Source organism: Hemitrygon akajei, chromosome 6, assembly GCF_048418815.1.
Source record: "Hemitrygon akajei chromosome 6, sHemAka1.3, whole genome shotgun sequence".
NCBI lineage: Eukaryota > Metazoa > Chordata > Chondrichthyes > Myliobatiformes > Dasyatidae > Hemitrygon > Hemitrygon akajei.
The window spans coordinates 987,629-1,001,878 of NC_133129.1; the positions used below are offsets into that span (position 1 = coordinate 987,629).

General features: G+C 45.5%; 1 protein-coding gene across 4 annotated transcripts in view; it reads right to left on the bottom strand.

Moving 5' to 3' along the window:
- Positions 1–14,250, bottom strand: part of LOC140728805 (uncharacterized) — a 158,977-nt gene that overhangs the window by 33,302 nt on the left and 111,425 nt on the right. Inside the window, exon 1 of one of the 4 annotated variants that reach the window (XM_073047763.1) lies at positions 5,652–5,992. The exons of the other annotated variants lie outside the window; for them this stretch is intronic. Coding sequence (XP_072903864.1) covers positions 5,652–5,931 — 280 coding nt within the window. The 5' untranslated portion in view covers positions 5,932–5,992. Of the gene's footprint in view, positions 1–5,651; positions 5,993–14,250 lie in introns of those variants that run through there. 4 annotated transcript variants of the gene reach the window in all.

Sequence of the window (14,250 nt, forward strand, 5' to 3'; positions counted from 1 at the left end):
GAACTCCAAGGGGTATTTCCGAATGGCCTCAGCAACATGGTGAAAGACGAGTTGATGACAAGAGATGACACCGACAGCCTGGACTCCTTGATCTCCCTAGCCACCAGGTTGGACAATTGTCTTCGAGAACGTCATAGGGAGAGAACTGGTCGTCCACCACCTTTGGCCACTCCACGGCACCCTGTACCGTCTCCCACCAGCACAGGCCTCTCTTCTCCTCCCGCTCCTAGAATAGCTCCCAGTCCAGCCGTTTCCCCCATTCCGTGAGAGGAGCCCAAATAGCTGGGCCCGAACCGCCTTTCCCCCACAGAACAATTCCAGAGATTAAGAGCAGGGGATTGTCTCTATTGTGGCCAGTCTGGCCACTTCCGTGCTACCTGTTCCCTTTGGCCAAAAGGGAGGGCTCACCAGTAGAAAGGGGGATCTTGGTGAGCCACACAACATTCCCTTCCGTCCCCCGAACCCAGATGCAGATCCAAGCCATTTTGTGTTACAACCAACAGTCCCTGTCTCTGTCCGCTCTAGTGGACTCTGGCGCCGAGGGAAACCTTTTGGATGGAAACATATCTTCCCAGGCCGGAATTCCTCCGGAGCAGTTGAGTATCCCTCTGGAAGCCCAGGCACTGGATGGTAGACTACTGGCCTGAGTCACACACTGCACACCATCCCCTGTCTCTTACTCTCTCTGGGAACCATCGGGAACAGGTACAATTTAACTTAATTTCCTCTCCTTAAGCTATTGTTCTTGGGTACCCCGGTTAAGCTGCCATAATCTCCACATCGACTGGTCCACCTGGAAGATAGTCAGCTGGAGTCCGTTCTGTCACTCCACTTGTCTACAGTCAGCCCATTCTCCTGTGAAAGTCACCGCAAACTTGTCTGCTTCTGAAACCCCTGACTTATCCAAGGTTCCAGCAGAGTATTACGATCTGGGACAAGTGTTTAGTAAATAACGGGCCCTTTTCCCTGCCTCCACTCCAACCTTACGATTGTACTATTGACCTTCTCCCCAGTGCCCCTCTACCTACCAGTCGGCTGTATAACCTGTCCTGGCCAGAGAGGAAGCAATGGAGGCTTACCTAAATGAATCTCTCACAGCAGGCATAACCCGACCCTCATCCTCCCCTGTTGGCGCAGGTTTCTTCTTTGTGTGGACGAAAGGCGGTTGACTGTGCCCCTGCATTGACTACCGAGGCCTAAACAGCATAACTATAAAGAACAAGTATCCACTGCCCCTTATCAACTCTGCTTTCCAACCACTTCACGGAGCCACCATCTTCTCCAAGTTGGACCTACGAAGTGCCTACCACCTGCTCAGGATAAAGGAGGGAGATGAGTGGAAACCAGCATTTAACACCCCTCTTTGTCACTACGAATACCTGGTCATGCCATTCGGCCTCACCAATGCCCCGGCCGTTTTCCAAGCCCTGATAAACAATGTCCTTAGAGACTTTATTAACCGTTTTGTGTTTGTTTATTTGGATGACATCTTAATCTTCTCCCGCCGTCTTCAGGAACACACCCACCATGTCTGTCAGGTTCTGCAGAGACTTTGGGAGAACAAAGTATCATTAAAGCTGAGAAGTGAGAGTTTCATGTCCCCTCAGTCAGCTTCTTAGGGTACATCATCGAGAGCGGACGAGTGAGAGTGGATCCCGAAAAGATCCGGGCGGTGGCGGAGTGGCCAAGACCCACGACACTCAAGCAAACTTGGGTTTGCAAACTTCTATCGTCGTTTCATCAGGGATTACAGCCGGGTGGCAGTGCCCCTTACTCGACTCACACTCTCACTCTCTATTTTCTGACGACCAGTCAATGTTCCACCCATGCTAGTAACTTCCCTGTAATTCCATGGGCTCTTATCTTGCTAAGCAGCCTCATGTGTGACACCTTGTCAAAGGCCTTTTGGAAATCCAAGTACACCACATCTACTGCATCTCCTTTATCTACCCCGCTTGTAATTTCCTCAAGGAATTACAGTAGTTTTGTCAGGCAGGATTTTCCTTTCAGGAAACCATGCTGGCTTTGGCCTATCTTGTCATGTGTATAACCAGGACTTGTGATCTGCACCAGCTGCTTATACGAACATCCACCATCTGTTCCCATGGCTTCACATCACCCTGATTCTGGGCTGGAAGGAGGGGTGGGGTGGGGGGGCTAAGCAGGTGCTACACCGTGGGCAAGGGTGACCTGCAGGCTCGCGGAGGGAAGGAGCATCTTACAACCCCTTAGGTAGAGACACATCTCCACCCCGCCACACGATAATACATTGCAATACATATTAATAAAAAGACTATAAATTACTGTAACACGCTGTACGGTTTCACTGCTAATGCAATGGCTTCTCTGTGATGTTCCACTGCTGAGGTAATGGTTTCTCTGGAGCAGCAATGTTTGGGTTATGACTAGAGATAATGGGGCATGTTTGTGAATGAGAGGGATGTTGTTCTTTCTTGTGTGTCTGGGAGCCGGGAATTCATGGACTTTTGCTGGGGAGAGATGAGGAGAGAAGATGTGAATGAAGAGAGAAGGTAGACCGCCGGACGGAATGGAGTTGGAGTGAGGGTCCAAAGGTCAGTGACGATCAGAGGAGGTCAATGGTGGATGATCGACCTTATCAGTGGGCTCCAATGTTTGCAAATTCGACTGTTTCAGCAGAATGGGCCCTTTTCTTTTTTTTGTTTCTTTACAATAAGAAATATATATCTATATGTATAATTTTAAATTATGTAGAACAAAAAGAGGGAAAAAAGGGAAAAAAAGGACATTCTTCTGATTGTCCATTCAGAAATCTGACAACAGAAAGGAAGCTCTTCCTGAAACTTTGAGCTCTTCCGTTGAGATTGTTAAGAACACCAAATTTCTTGGTGTTCACCTGGCGGAGAATCTCACCTGGTCCCTCAACACCAGCTCCATAGCCAAGAAAGCCCAGCAGCATCTCTACTTTCTGCGAAGGCTGAGAAAACTGCATCTCCCACCCTCCATCCTCACCACATTCTACAGGGGTTGTATCGAGAGCGTCCTGAGCAGCTGCATCACTGCCTAGTCTGGAAATTGCACCATCTCGGATCGCAAGACCCTGCAGCAGATGGTGAAGTCAGCTGAGAAGATCATTGGGGTCTCTCTTCCTGCATTACAGACATTTACACCACGTGCTGCACCCACAAAGCTAACAGCATTGTGAAGAACCCCACACACCCCTCGCACGAAGTCTTCTCCCTCCTGCGATCTGGCAAAAGGTACCGAACCATTCGGGTTCTCACGAACAGACTGTGCAACAGTTTCTTTCCCCAACTGATCAGACTCCTCAATACCCAGAGTCTAGACTGGTGGTTGCTAACCCATCGATCGCGATCGACTGGTCGATCTTTGAGATCTTCCCAGTAGATCCCAAAAAGAATGAAAAATAAATACACAAATACTGTTGAGAGATTGTTACTGGGTTGCGGGGTTTTAGTTCTGTTCTTTCTGCCCAGTGTGCATGCGTGTAGCTCCCCCGCCATGCGCTACACAGTGTACTTCAGTGGTCCCCAACCACCGGGCCGTGAAGAAACGATATGGATCAGCTGCACCTTTCCTCATTCCCTGTCACGCCCACTGTTGAACTTGAACGTACGCGAGGTCGTCAGTCGCCTAAACGCAGAGATACCCTCGCGCCAGGGATCACTGATTGGCCTCGCGTGGCCGGCGGGAAGTGCCGTTGCTACTGGCCTGGAGCACGGATAGATGGGAGCTGCTTCTAAACTTGCTTAGCACACCAAATGTTCGTGGGAAACCTGGTGCTAAAATATTCGCAGATGACCTAATTCGGGCTCAGGGTTTCGTAAGTAGCAGAGCAGCTACCTCGCTGCGATCTACTGAAAGTCATCCCTCAAGACATCCCTTTGTCGGCCGATAGATCCTACAAGAGGGGCGGGCGCGTCCTGTCACACTCCTCGCTCGGTCGGTCACTCTCTCCGGACTGCGACCGCCGCGGCCCCGGCACGGGGACCTCCAGCCCTCACCTTGTCCTCTCACCCCACCCATGACCAGCCACACCTGGCCAAGGCGTCTGGCGGTGGGCGGGTGGGAGGCTGGAGTTCGGGCCCAGAGGCTGTCTAATGAGGCAATGAAGCTGCTTCAAAACTGCTTCGGTACCCTGAGTCCAAGCACCCTGTACTTAGAGACAAACCGGTTGAGGTTTTTCAGCGGAAAAAACGTGAGCAAGTGGGAAAGAAGTTAAGTGCTGAGAGCCAAGGAAACTAAATAGCGGAATAGACTGGACATAAGGAACCGGCTTCGAGTATCGCTGTATTCCGGTTGTGATTAACACCCCCACCCCCCCATCCGTCGGCTGGTCCACAAGAATATTGTCGATGTTAAACCGGTCCGTGGTGCAAAAAACGGTGGTGACCCCTGGTGTACACACATTATTTTGACTTCTGGGTTGCGGGGTTTTATTTCCGGTCTTTTCTGTTCGATGTGCATGCATGTGACTAACCGATTTAGTAGGGTCGATCTTGGGCTTAAAAAGGTTGGTGACCACTAGTCTAGACTGGCATCTACATCATTTATTATTATATTGTAATTTGTCCTCTACTATGCCTATTGTCTTGTTTATTAGTTATTGTACTGCCCTGCACTGTTTTGTGCACTTTATGTAGTCCTGTGCAGGTCTGTAGTCTAGTACAGTTTTTATGTGGTTTTATGTAGCCTAGTGTAGCCTTGTGCTGTTTCACATAGTCTAGTGTAGTTTTGTGTTGTTTCATGTAGCACCAGGGTCCTGGAGGAAAGTTGTTTTGTTTTTACTGTGTACTGTACCAGCAGTCTATGGTCGAAATGACAATAAACTTGAATTGACTTGACCTGAGTGTGAGTCGTCTCTGGGAAGCTTCCTGATCCTCCGTTAGAACTCCACTCATTCCTCCCAGGCTCAGGCAAGGCCCCGCCAGGGGGCCCGTTGAAGGTCTGGGGGCCACCCTGTGTGAGGGACCGTCTGAGATGGAGATGTGGTGGGGAAATGGAACTCATCACCAGCTGAGGCTGGAAGTGGCCGATTTAACATTCATCCCCGGAGTCTGGACACAGAATACAATGGGTGCTGGAGGTTCCGACCCATCCCTGAACACTGCAGAAGATGCCGAGATGGTGTGGGAGAGAGCAGAGGCCTCTGTGGACGTGCTGGAGTCCGTCGTGGGTTGGGGACAGGCCCCTCCCATCGGTGCTGCCTTCCTCTTTTGCTCAGTGCTGCCCCCCAGTGTTCAATTAGTGAGAGACAAGCTGGACCAGGACAATATCCAATCTACCATCCAGCTCCAAGCCAGACCACTCAAGAACTTGGGCTATATTATGTCTTTTTGTGACTGTATGCTTTTCTGAGATCGTAACGATGTGTACTGTGTGCTGTTGCTACTCTGCTTTACACCTTGTCCCTGGAGGAACGCTGTTTTGTTTTGCTGTATGCACGTGTGGCTGATTGACAATTAAACTTGAACTTGAATGTGGGGACGGGTTCTTTTCCGAGTCTGATCTACAGTCAGATCTCACTCGGGGACAGACAGATAAACCCGGGGGTGGGGGTTGATTAGAGAAAGGATAATGGTAGCAGGCTTCCCCCCACCCATCCCTAAAACCCTCCCCATACCCTGCAGAGTGTGTCAATGGTTTCTTACCTGGGGTGACCTGCAGCCGGATCTCACTCTGGATCACATGGATATATTGGGGTTTGGTGCTGTCTCTGTCGGATGAATAATCATGCTTGCTTTTCCTGAACCCAGCCAGACACAGGTAGCTGTGACTGTCCTCCACTCTCAGCTGCTTTATTCTGGTCGAGGAGTTTCCCAGATTTGGGTCCCCGACGAGCTCGTACCGAGTCACTCCGTTTTCTGCTGCCCATGATCCATTTCCTTGGTGCCTGAAGGTGACGATGTGTCGGTAGGGATCCTTCCTCATCCACGTCACCGTGTGTGCGGTGAGGCTCTGCCGAGGCCGTGTGAACGCACAGGGTAACGTGGCCGAAGCTCCCTCGGTTCCAGTCATCACAGAGACACTCTCATTGGGAGCTGAGGGAAGGACAGGTGCCAGAATAAATCAGTTAACCCTCAGCAAAAACGTTTAACACTGACAAAATTTCCAGCCTGCAAAATAATAAAAACTCTCCTTAGCACCCTCCCGAATGAAAACAGCCCCACATGTGCTTCACCAATTACAAACCATTCAAACAAGAGAAATTGTTTCGAATATAAAACAGTCCCATCGGGCAGGAGGTAGAGAAGCCTAAATCTCACACCACCACTTTAGGAACAGCTAATTCCCTTCAACCATTCAGTTGTTGAACCAACTGACACCATCACTAATCAGTGGAGTGTAACAACAGTAATCAGTACAGTGTAACAACACTAATCAGTGGAGTGTAACAAGACCAATCAGTACAGTATAACAACACCGATCAGTACAGGTAACAACACTAATCACTACAGTATAACAACACTAATCAGTACAGGTAACAACACTAATCACTACAGTGTAACAACACCAATCAGTACAGTATAACAACACTAATCAGTGGAGTGTAACAACAGTAATCAGTACAGTATAACAACACTAATCAATGGAGTGTAATAACAGTAATCAGTACAGTCTAACAACACTGATCAGTACAGTATAACAACACTAATCAGTGGAGTGTAACAACACTAATCAGTACAGTATAGCAACACTAATCAGTGGAGTGTAATAACAGTAATCAGTACAGTCTAACAACACTGATCAGTACAGTATAACAACACTAATCAGTGGAGTGTAACAACACTAATCAGTACAGTATAGCAACACTAATCAGTGGAGTGTAACGACAGTAATCAGTACAGTGTAACAAGACAAATCACTACAGTGTAACAACGTTAGTCAGTACAATATAAAACCCTTCCTCCCGTACACGCAGATGCTGTGGAAATCAAGTTAACGCAGCGTCGCACACAATATCAAGCTCACACCAGATACAGTTATAGAATACACTTTAAGGATTTTACTAGAACTATGTGATTACTAATGATACAGTATATGTGAAGGAAAAGAAAATAAAGAAAAAGGCGCCAGTTTTTCCGGTGACGTCATCATCGAGAATGGCAGCTTAAGTCACCAGCTCCTCTGGAAAAACGCGTATTAAGCCCCATTAACCCATCAAATATAATATTTTTCAAAAAATATTTGAACTGAAAAGAGGGGCAAGAATGGGGAAAAGAAATGGAAATAAAAAAAGTGACACTGCGGAGCCTGGGTCCGAGAGGAGTGCAGCGAGCGGCTCTCCGACCCAACCGTGTGCTAGCGAGGCGGCTGCTGGGCCTCGTTCAGATGAAGCGGCGAATATGTTCGAAATCCTGAAACAGCTAACGGAGTTCTGGAAAGAAATAGAGCAGCAGCTCCGTGATATTAAGGCAGAGCTCACCAGCGTTAATCAAAAAATAGTGGTGGCAGAGACTCGAATTGAGAAGGTGGATGATCGCGTTCAAAACGTGGAATGGATACTAAGCAAGACAATAAAAATAATACATCACCAAGAAGGTAAACTGCTTGACCTGGAGGGAAGATCACGGCAGAAAAATATCAGAATCTACAACGTTCCAGAAGGAGTGGAGGGCCCGTCTATGACACAATTTGTCGGAAAGTTACTGCGGGACACGTTGGATCTTCCCCTGGCTATGAAGCTGGAAGTCGAAAGAGCCCACTGCGTGTTAGTCCCAAAACCTACCCAGGGTAGAAAGCCACGCTCAATAATAATTAAATTCCTTCGGTATAGCACCAAGGCGGAGATTCTACGAAGGGCCTGGGGTAAGAAGAGAGTGTTTTTAGAGGATAAATTAATATATTTCAACCAAGATTACCCCCCCCGCGGTCCTCCATAAACGCAAAGAATACTCTGAAGTAAAGCGAGTACTAAAGCAAAATAAGATTAGATTTCAAACTCCATACCCTGCTAAACTTCGAGTGTTTTATGACAATGGGACGTGGTTGTACCAGACAGTGGAAGAGGCGACTACAGACATGAAGGCCAGAGGGTTGTCCGTCAGCATGACCAAAACGAGGGAAAGCCTGGCTGAGGAATTATCCCGCTCTGCTTGGGAAATAGTGCGAGAATTGAGAAGGCAGGAGACGGGAGGAGGCCGAGAGAAATATATCAGGAAGAGACTGGGAGTTTCCCAAAGACAGTCCTCACCCCCTTCAGAAGAGCCATAAGGTTTGGCTAACTTTAAAAATGTTGAGAAGCTAAACGGAAGCAGAAGTACACGGTGATATACTTATCTCGAGAAATACTTATTATAATGTGGATTTTATATTACTTAGTTGTTATTCTTTATTCGCTGACTTACTCCTTTTTCCCCACCAAAATGAGAATATATATATGTGTGCATGTATGTGTATGTGTGTAATGTGTATATATATATGTGTGTGTGTGTGTGTGTGTGTGTGTGTGTGTGTGTGTATGTATGTGTATGTGTATAAATATATATATGTATATATGTGTGTATATGTATGCATGTATATATGTGTGTATATATATATATATATATATATATATATATTTGTGTGTGTGTATATATGTATATATAGGAGGAGTACACAGGGAAATCTTTTCTGTGTAATGGATTTGTTCACTGACTTTTATGAATACTGCAATGGGGGCCCTCAACTCACAAGTAGGAGGGGTTATCCCCCACAGCTAGACATTTCCTCTAGCTCAATGCAGGGTCATCTACTAGAGACTTCAGCCTTGGAATCACACGTTCGTTGCCATTTTTGTTATTATTTGTGTTTTTTGGTTCTTATTTGTTCAGTTTTATTCTAATTTCAATGATACATTGACAGATAAATATAAATGGCTAAGGACAAGGTAAAATTCATTTTGTTTAATGTAAATGGGCTATTAAATCCAATCAAACATAAGAGAATTTTATCCAAAATGAAAAAAGAACAAGCCCATGTAGTATATTTACAGGAAACTCATTTAAGTGATAATGAGCATAAAAAACTAAAGAGACTGGGTTTCACTAATCTGTTTTTCTCCTCATATAAATCAGGACATAGGAGAAGAGTTGCTATTCTTATCTCAAGTAAGCTAAATTTTGAAAAAGTATTCAAAATGGGAGTTAAAGAGGGCAGATATATTCTAGTAAGGGGGAATATAGATGGCAATTCAGTTACTCTATTGAATATATACTCACCTCCGGGAAGTGATGTTTTTTTTCAGAAAATTACTGATAATATGTTAACGGAAACAGAAGGTCTCCTGATATGTGGGGGAGACTTAAATTTACAATTACAACCAAACTTAGACTCTTCCAATAGAAAAACCTATGAAATAAAATCTTTACATTAGAAAGTTAATACACTTTTTGAGGATGTTGGTTTAATAATTGATATATGGAGGGATCTTTTCCCTGACAGAAGGGATTACACTCATTATTCTGCTCCCCATTCTGTATATACAAGAATAGACTATTTCATAACATTTAGAAAAGACAAAGACAAAATAAACACCTGTGGAATTGGGACAATAGATGTAGGTGACCATGCACCTATACATTTCTCTGTTGATTTTGACCTATAACCAAAGAATACTATTTGGAAACTAAATTCAAGTCTACTCAATGATCCATACTTTAAGGAACAAATTAAAAAAGAAATTGGTCTCTACTTAGAATTTAATGATAATGGAGAGGTTTCACTTCCCATTTTATGGGATACTCTGAAGGCGGTCTTAAGAGGGAAAATTATAGCGATATCTTCATATAAGAATAAAATAAGGAATAAAACATTAGAGGAATTACAAAATAGGCTGAAGGAACTAGAGAAAACATGAATTGAATTTGGCACAAGATATATTAGGGGAAATTAAAAGAATTAGGAATGAAATAAATAATTTGACCATGCAAGAAATCAGGAAAAACTTAATGTTTCTGAAACAGAGACATTATGAAAGTGGATCGAAATCTATGAAAATACTGGCGTGGAAACTGAAAAAAGAGATAGCAGAAAATACAATTCATAGAATTAGGAACCCAAGAATAAAAATGATAAAAAAATAAGCTAAGTGAAATTCAAGAAGCTTTTGAAGCGTTTTACAAAACTCTATATTCCAAAGTTCCAGGGGGAAGCATAACCCAAATTGACACCTTCTTGAATTCTCTAGAGTTACCCACTTTAAGCGAAGAACAAAATAGAAGGATGACTTCTGACATAACTGAAGTTGAATTAAAAGCTGCAATTAGTAGGCTTAAATTAAGCAAGTCACCAGGATCAGATGGGTATACGGCAGAGTGGTACAAAGAATTTAAAAATGAGTTAATTCCTGTTTTACTCCCCACACTGAACTGGGCTCTAAAAAAGGCACAAATGCCACCCAGTTGGAAGGAAGTGATAATCTCAGCTATATCGAAAGAAGGCAAGGATAAAATGGAATGCGGGTCATTTAGACCAATATCCATTCTTAATGTAGATTATAGGTTATTTACCTCCATCATGGCCAAATGATTAGAGGAGTTTCTACCTATACTGATATGTAATGATCAGACAGGTTTTATACGACAATGCCAGACACAAGACAATATATGAAGGACACGTCACATTATGGATCATATACAAAAAAATAAAATCAAAGCAATAGTGATAAGCGTGGACGCTGAAAAAGCATTTGATTAGGTCAATTGGAATTTTCTTTACAGAGTTTTACATAGATTTGGTTTCCAAGACACAATTATTAAAACTATACAGACACTATATGACAATCCTACTGCTAGGATTAAAATCTATGGATATTTATCAAATAGTCACCCTAGAAAGGGGCACGAGACAGGGTTGTGCATGGTCACCACTACTCTTCGCGCTATATCTGGAACCATTAGCTCAATACATCAGACAAAATGAATATATTAGGGGAATTACTATTGAAGGGACAGAGCATAAATTGGTTTGTTATGCGGATGACATTTTGATCTACCTAGGGCAACCAACATACTCTTTACCTAAATTGATGCAATCCTTTGAACAATATGGTCAATTATCAGGATACAAGATCAACATAGATAAAACCCAATTACTTTCATATTACTATAGCCCACCAAGAGAAATTGAAAGTCGATACCCCTGGGCATGGCACACAGAGTCTTTCAAATATTTGGGCATCATTATGCCAAAAGATTTGGCAAAATTATCAGAATATATTTATCAGCCTTTATATTAAAAAGATTAAGGAAGATGTGGCAAGATGGAACCTGATTCCTTTTTTCAGTCTCTCTCTCTCTTATCTGTAGCAGACGTTCTTGCCTGTGTCTCATCTCTCTCTCTCATGAGCAGCATAGCAACAGTAATAGTTCATGTTTCTCGGGGGGGGGGATGGTTAACTCTGCACCCCATTGTCCATCAGGTCTGTTCATCACTCATAACAGAATTATGATGTGGTGTCCATTACAGAGACTTGGCTGGCACCAGGGCAGGAATACTGATATCTACTATAAGCCTACAGACTCTCACAGCTACCTGGACTATTCCTCTTCCCACCCTGTCTCTTGCAAAAATGCTATCCTCTTCTCACAATTCCTCCGTCTCCACCACATCTGCTCTCAGGATGAGGCTTTTCATCCCAGGACGAAGGAGATGTCTTCCTTTTTTTAAAAAAGGGGCTTCCCTTCGGCCACCATTAACTCTGCTCTCAAACGCATCTCCCCCATTTCCCACACATCTGCCCTCACCCCATCCACCCGCCACCCCACTCGGGATAGGGTCCCCTTGTCCTTACCTACCACCCCACCAGCCTCCAGGTCTAACGTATAATTCTCCATAACTTCCGCCACCTCCAACGGGATCCCACTACCAAACACATTTTTCCCTCCCCATCCTTTCTGCTTTTCGCAGGGATCACTCCCTACGCGACTCCCTTGTCCACTCGTCCCCCTCATCCCTTCCCACTGATCTCCCTCCTGGCACTTATCCTTGTAAACGGAACAAGTGCTACACCTGCCCTTACACTTCCTCCCTCACCACCATTCAGGGCCCCAGACAGTCCTTCCAGGTGAGGCGACACTTCACCTGTGAGTCGGCTGGTGTGGTATACTGTGTCCGGTGCTCCCAGTGTGGCCTTTTATATATTGGCGAGACCCGACGCAGACTGGGAGACATTTTGACTGAACACCTACGCTCGGTCCGCCAGAAAAAGCAGGATCTCCCGGTAGCCACACATTTTAATTCCACGTCCCATTCCCATTCTGATATGTCTATCCATGGCCTCCTCTACTGTCAAAATGAAGCCACACTCAAGTTGGAGGAACAACACCTTATATACTGGCTTAGTAGCCTCCAACCTGATGGCATGAACATTGACTTCTCTAACTTCCGTTAATGCCCCTCCTCCCCTTCTTACCCCATCCCTGACATATTTAGTCGTTTGCCTGTTCTCCATCTCCCTCTGGTGTTCCCCCCACCTCCTTTCTTTCTCCTGAGGCCACCCGTCCCATGATTCTTTCCCTTCTCCAGCTCTGTATCACTTTGGCCAATCACCTTTCCAGCTCTTAGCTTCATCCCACCCCCTTCGGTCTTCTCCTATCATTTCGCATTTCCCCCTCCCCCCACTACTTTCAAATCTCTTACTATCTTTCCTTTCGGTTAGTCCTGACGAAGGGTGTCGGCCCAAAACGTCGACAGCGCTTCTCCCTATAGATGCTGCCTGGCCTGCTGTGTTCCACCAGCAGTTTGTGTGTGTTGTTACTAGAATGTTACCTGGGTTTCAGTTTAAGGGTAACACGAGTTCCTGAAGGATGGCGGTTGGCTCAACAACTAGATTGTGAATGGACGGAGGATGGCAGGAGGAAGTGATGATTCAGGAAGTGAGTTAGAGATGGAGGTTGGCGGGAAAGAGGAATGGAGTGGAAAATGCAAGAAAACAGAGGTATGAGATGCCAAACTCTGAGGAGTCAGGGGATGAATGAAGTAGGATAGCAAAACAATGGAAAGAAGATGAGATTAAAGTAATTATAAAACTGAGCTGAAGCGTCTTTTGGTGATTGGAACCCGATTCATTTGGCAAAGATAATCAACAAACTTATTATAATATATAACCATATAACAATTACAGCACAGAAACAAGCCATATCGGCCCTTCTAGTCCGTGCCAATGCTTACACTCACCTAGTCCCACTGACCCGCACTCAGCCCATAACCCTCCATTCCTTTCCTGTCCATATACCTATCCAATTTTACTTTAAATGACAATACCGAACCTGCCTCTACCACTTCTACTGGAAGCTCGTTCCACACAGCTACCACTCTCTGAGTAAAGAAATTCCCCCCATGTTACCCTTAAACTTTTGCCCCCTAACTCTCAACTCATGTCCTCTTGTTTGAATCTCCCCTACTCTCAATGGAAAAAGCCTATCCACGTCAACTCTATCTATCCCCCTCATAATTTTAAATACCTCTATCAAGTCCCCCCTTAAACTTCTACGCCCCAAAGAATAAAGACCTAACTTGTTCAACCTTTCCCTGTAACTTAGGTGCTGAAACCCAGGTAACATTCTAGTAACAACACACACAAAATGCTGGTGAAACACAGCAGGCCAGGCAGCAGCTATAGGGAGAAGAGCTGTCGACGTTTCGGCCGAGACCCTTCGTCAGGACTAACCGAAATGAAAGATAGTAAGAGATTTGAAAGTAGTGGGGGGAGGGGGAAATGCGAAATGATAGGAGAAGACTGGAGGGGGTGGGGTGAAGCTAAGAGCTGGAAAGGTGATTGGTGAAAGCACCATCAACACGGGTTCCAACGACCATGGGCAGCTTCAAAGCGATTGCGCAACCACAGACAGTGACTCCAGCCTTGAACTCCAGGCCGGGTCTTCACGTGCTACGATTGTGTCTCCCGTCTCCCCTTCCCCCACCACCACTATGCAATCCTCTCTTCCTCTGATCTCATCGTCAGCACCTGGGCCCTCAGAGGCTCCATCTTCCTCTCACCCCAACCCTTCCCTCTCCACTGACACTACCAGCCTCCCTCCCCCCTCTGATCCCATCTCTCATCCGTGCCGGGCCTTTACCATTCCCTCCAGCCTTCAACTCTCTGAGGCAGAGCACTCTGTCCTCAGTAAGGGCCTCAGCTTTGTCCCCCTTCGCCCACACCTCAGCGAGTTCCGCGTACGCCATGACGCTGAACTCATCTTCTGCCAGCTCCGTCACCGAGCTTACTTCTTTGGCAAGGACTCTCCTACCCCCACCGATGACCCCTTC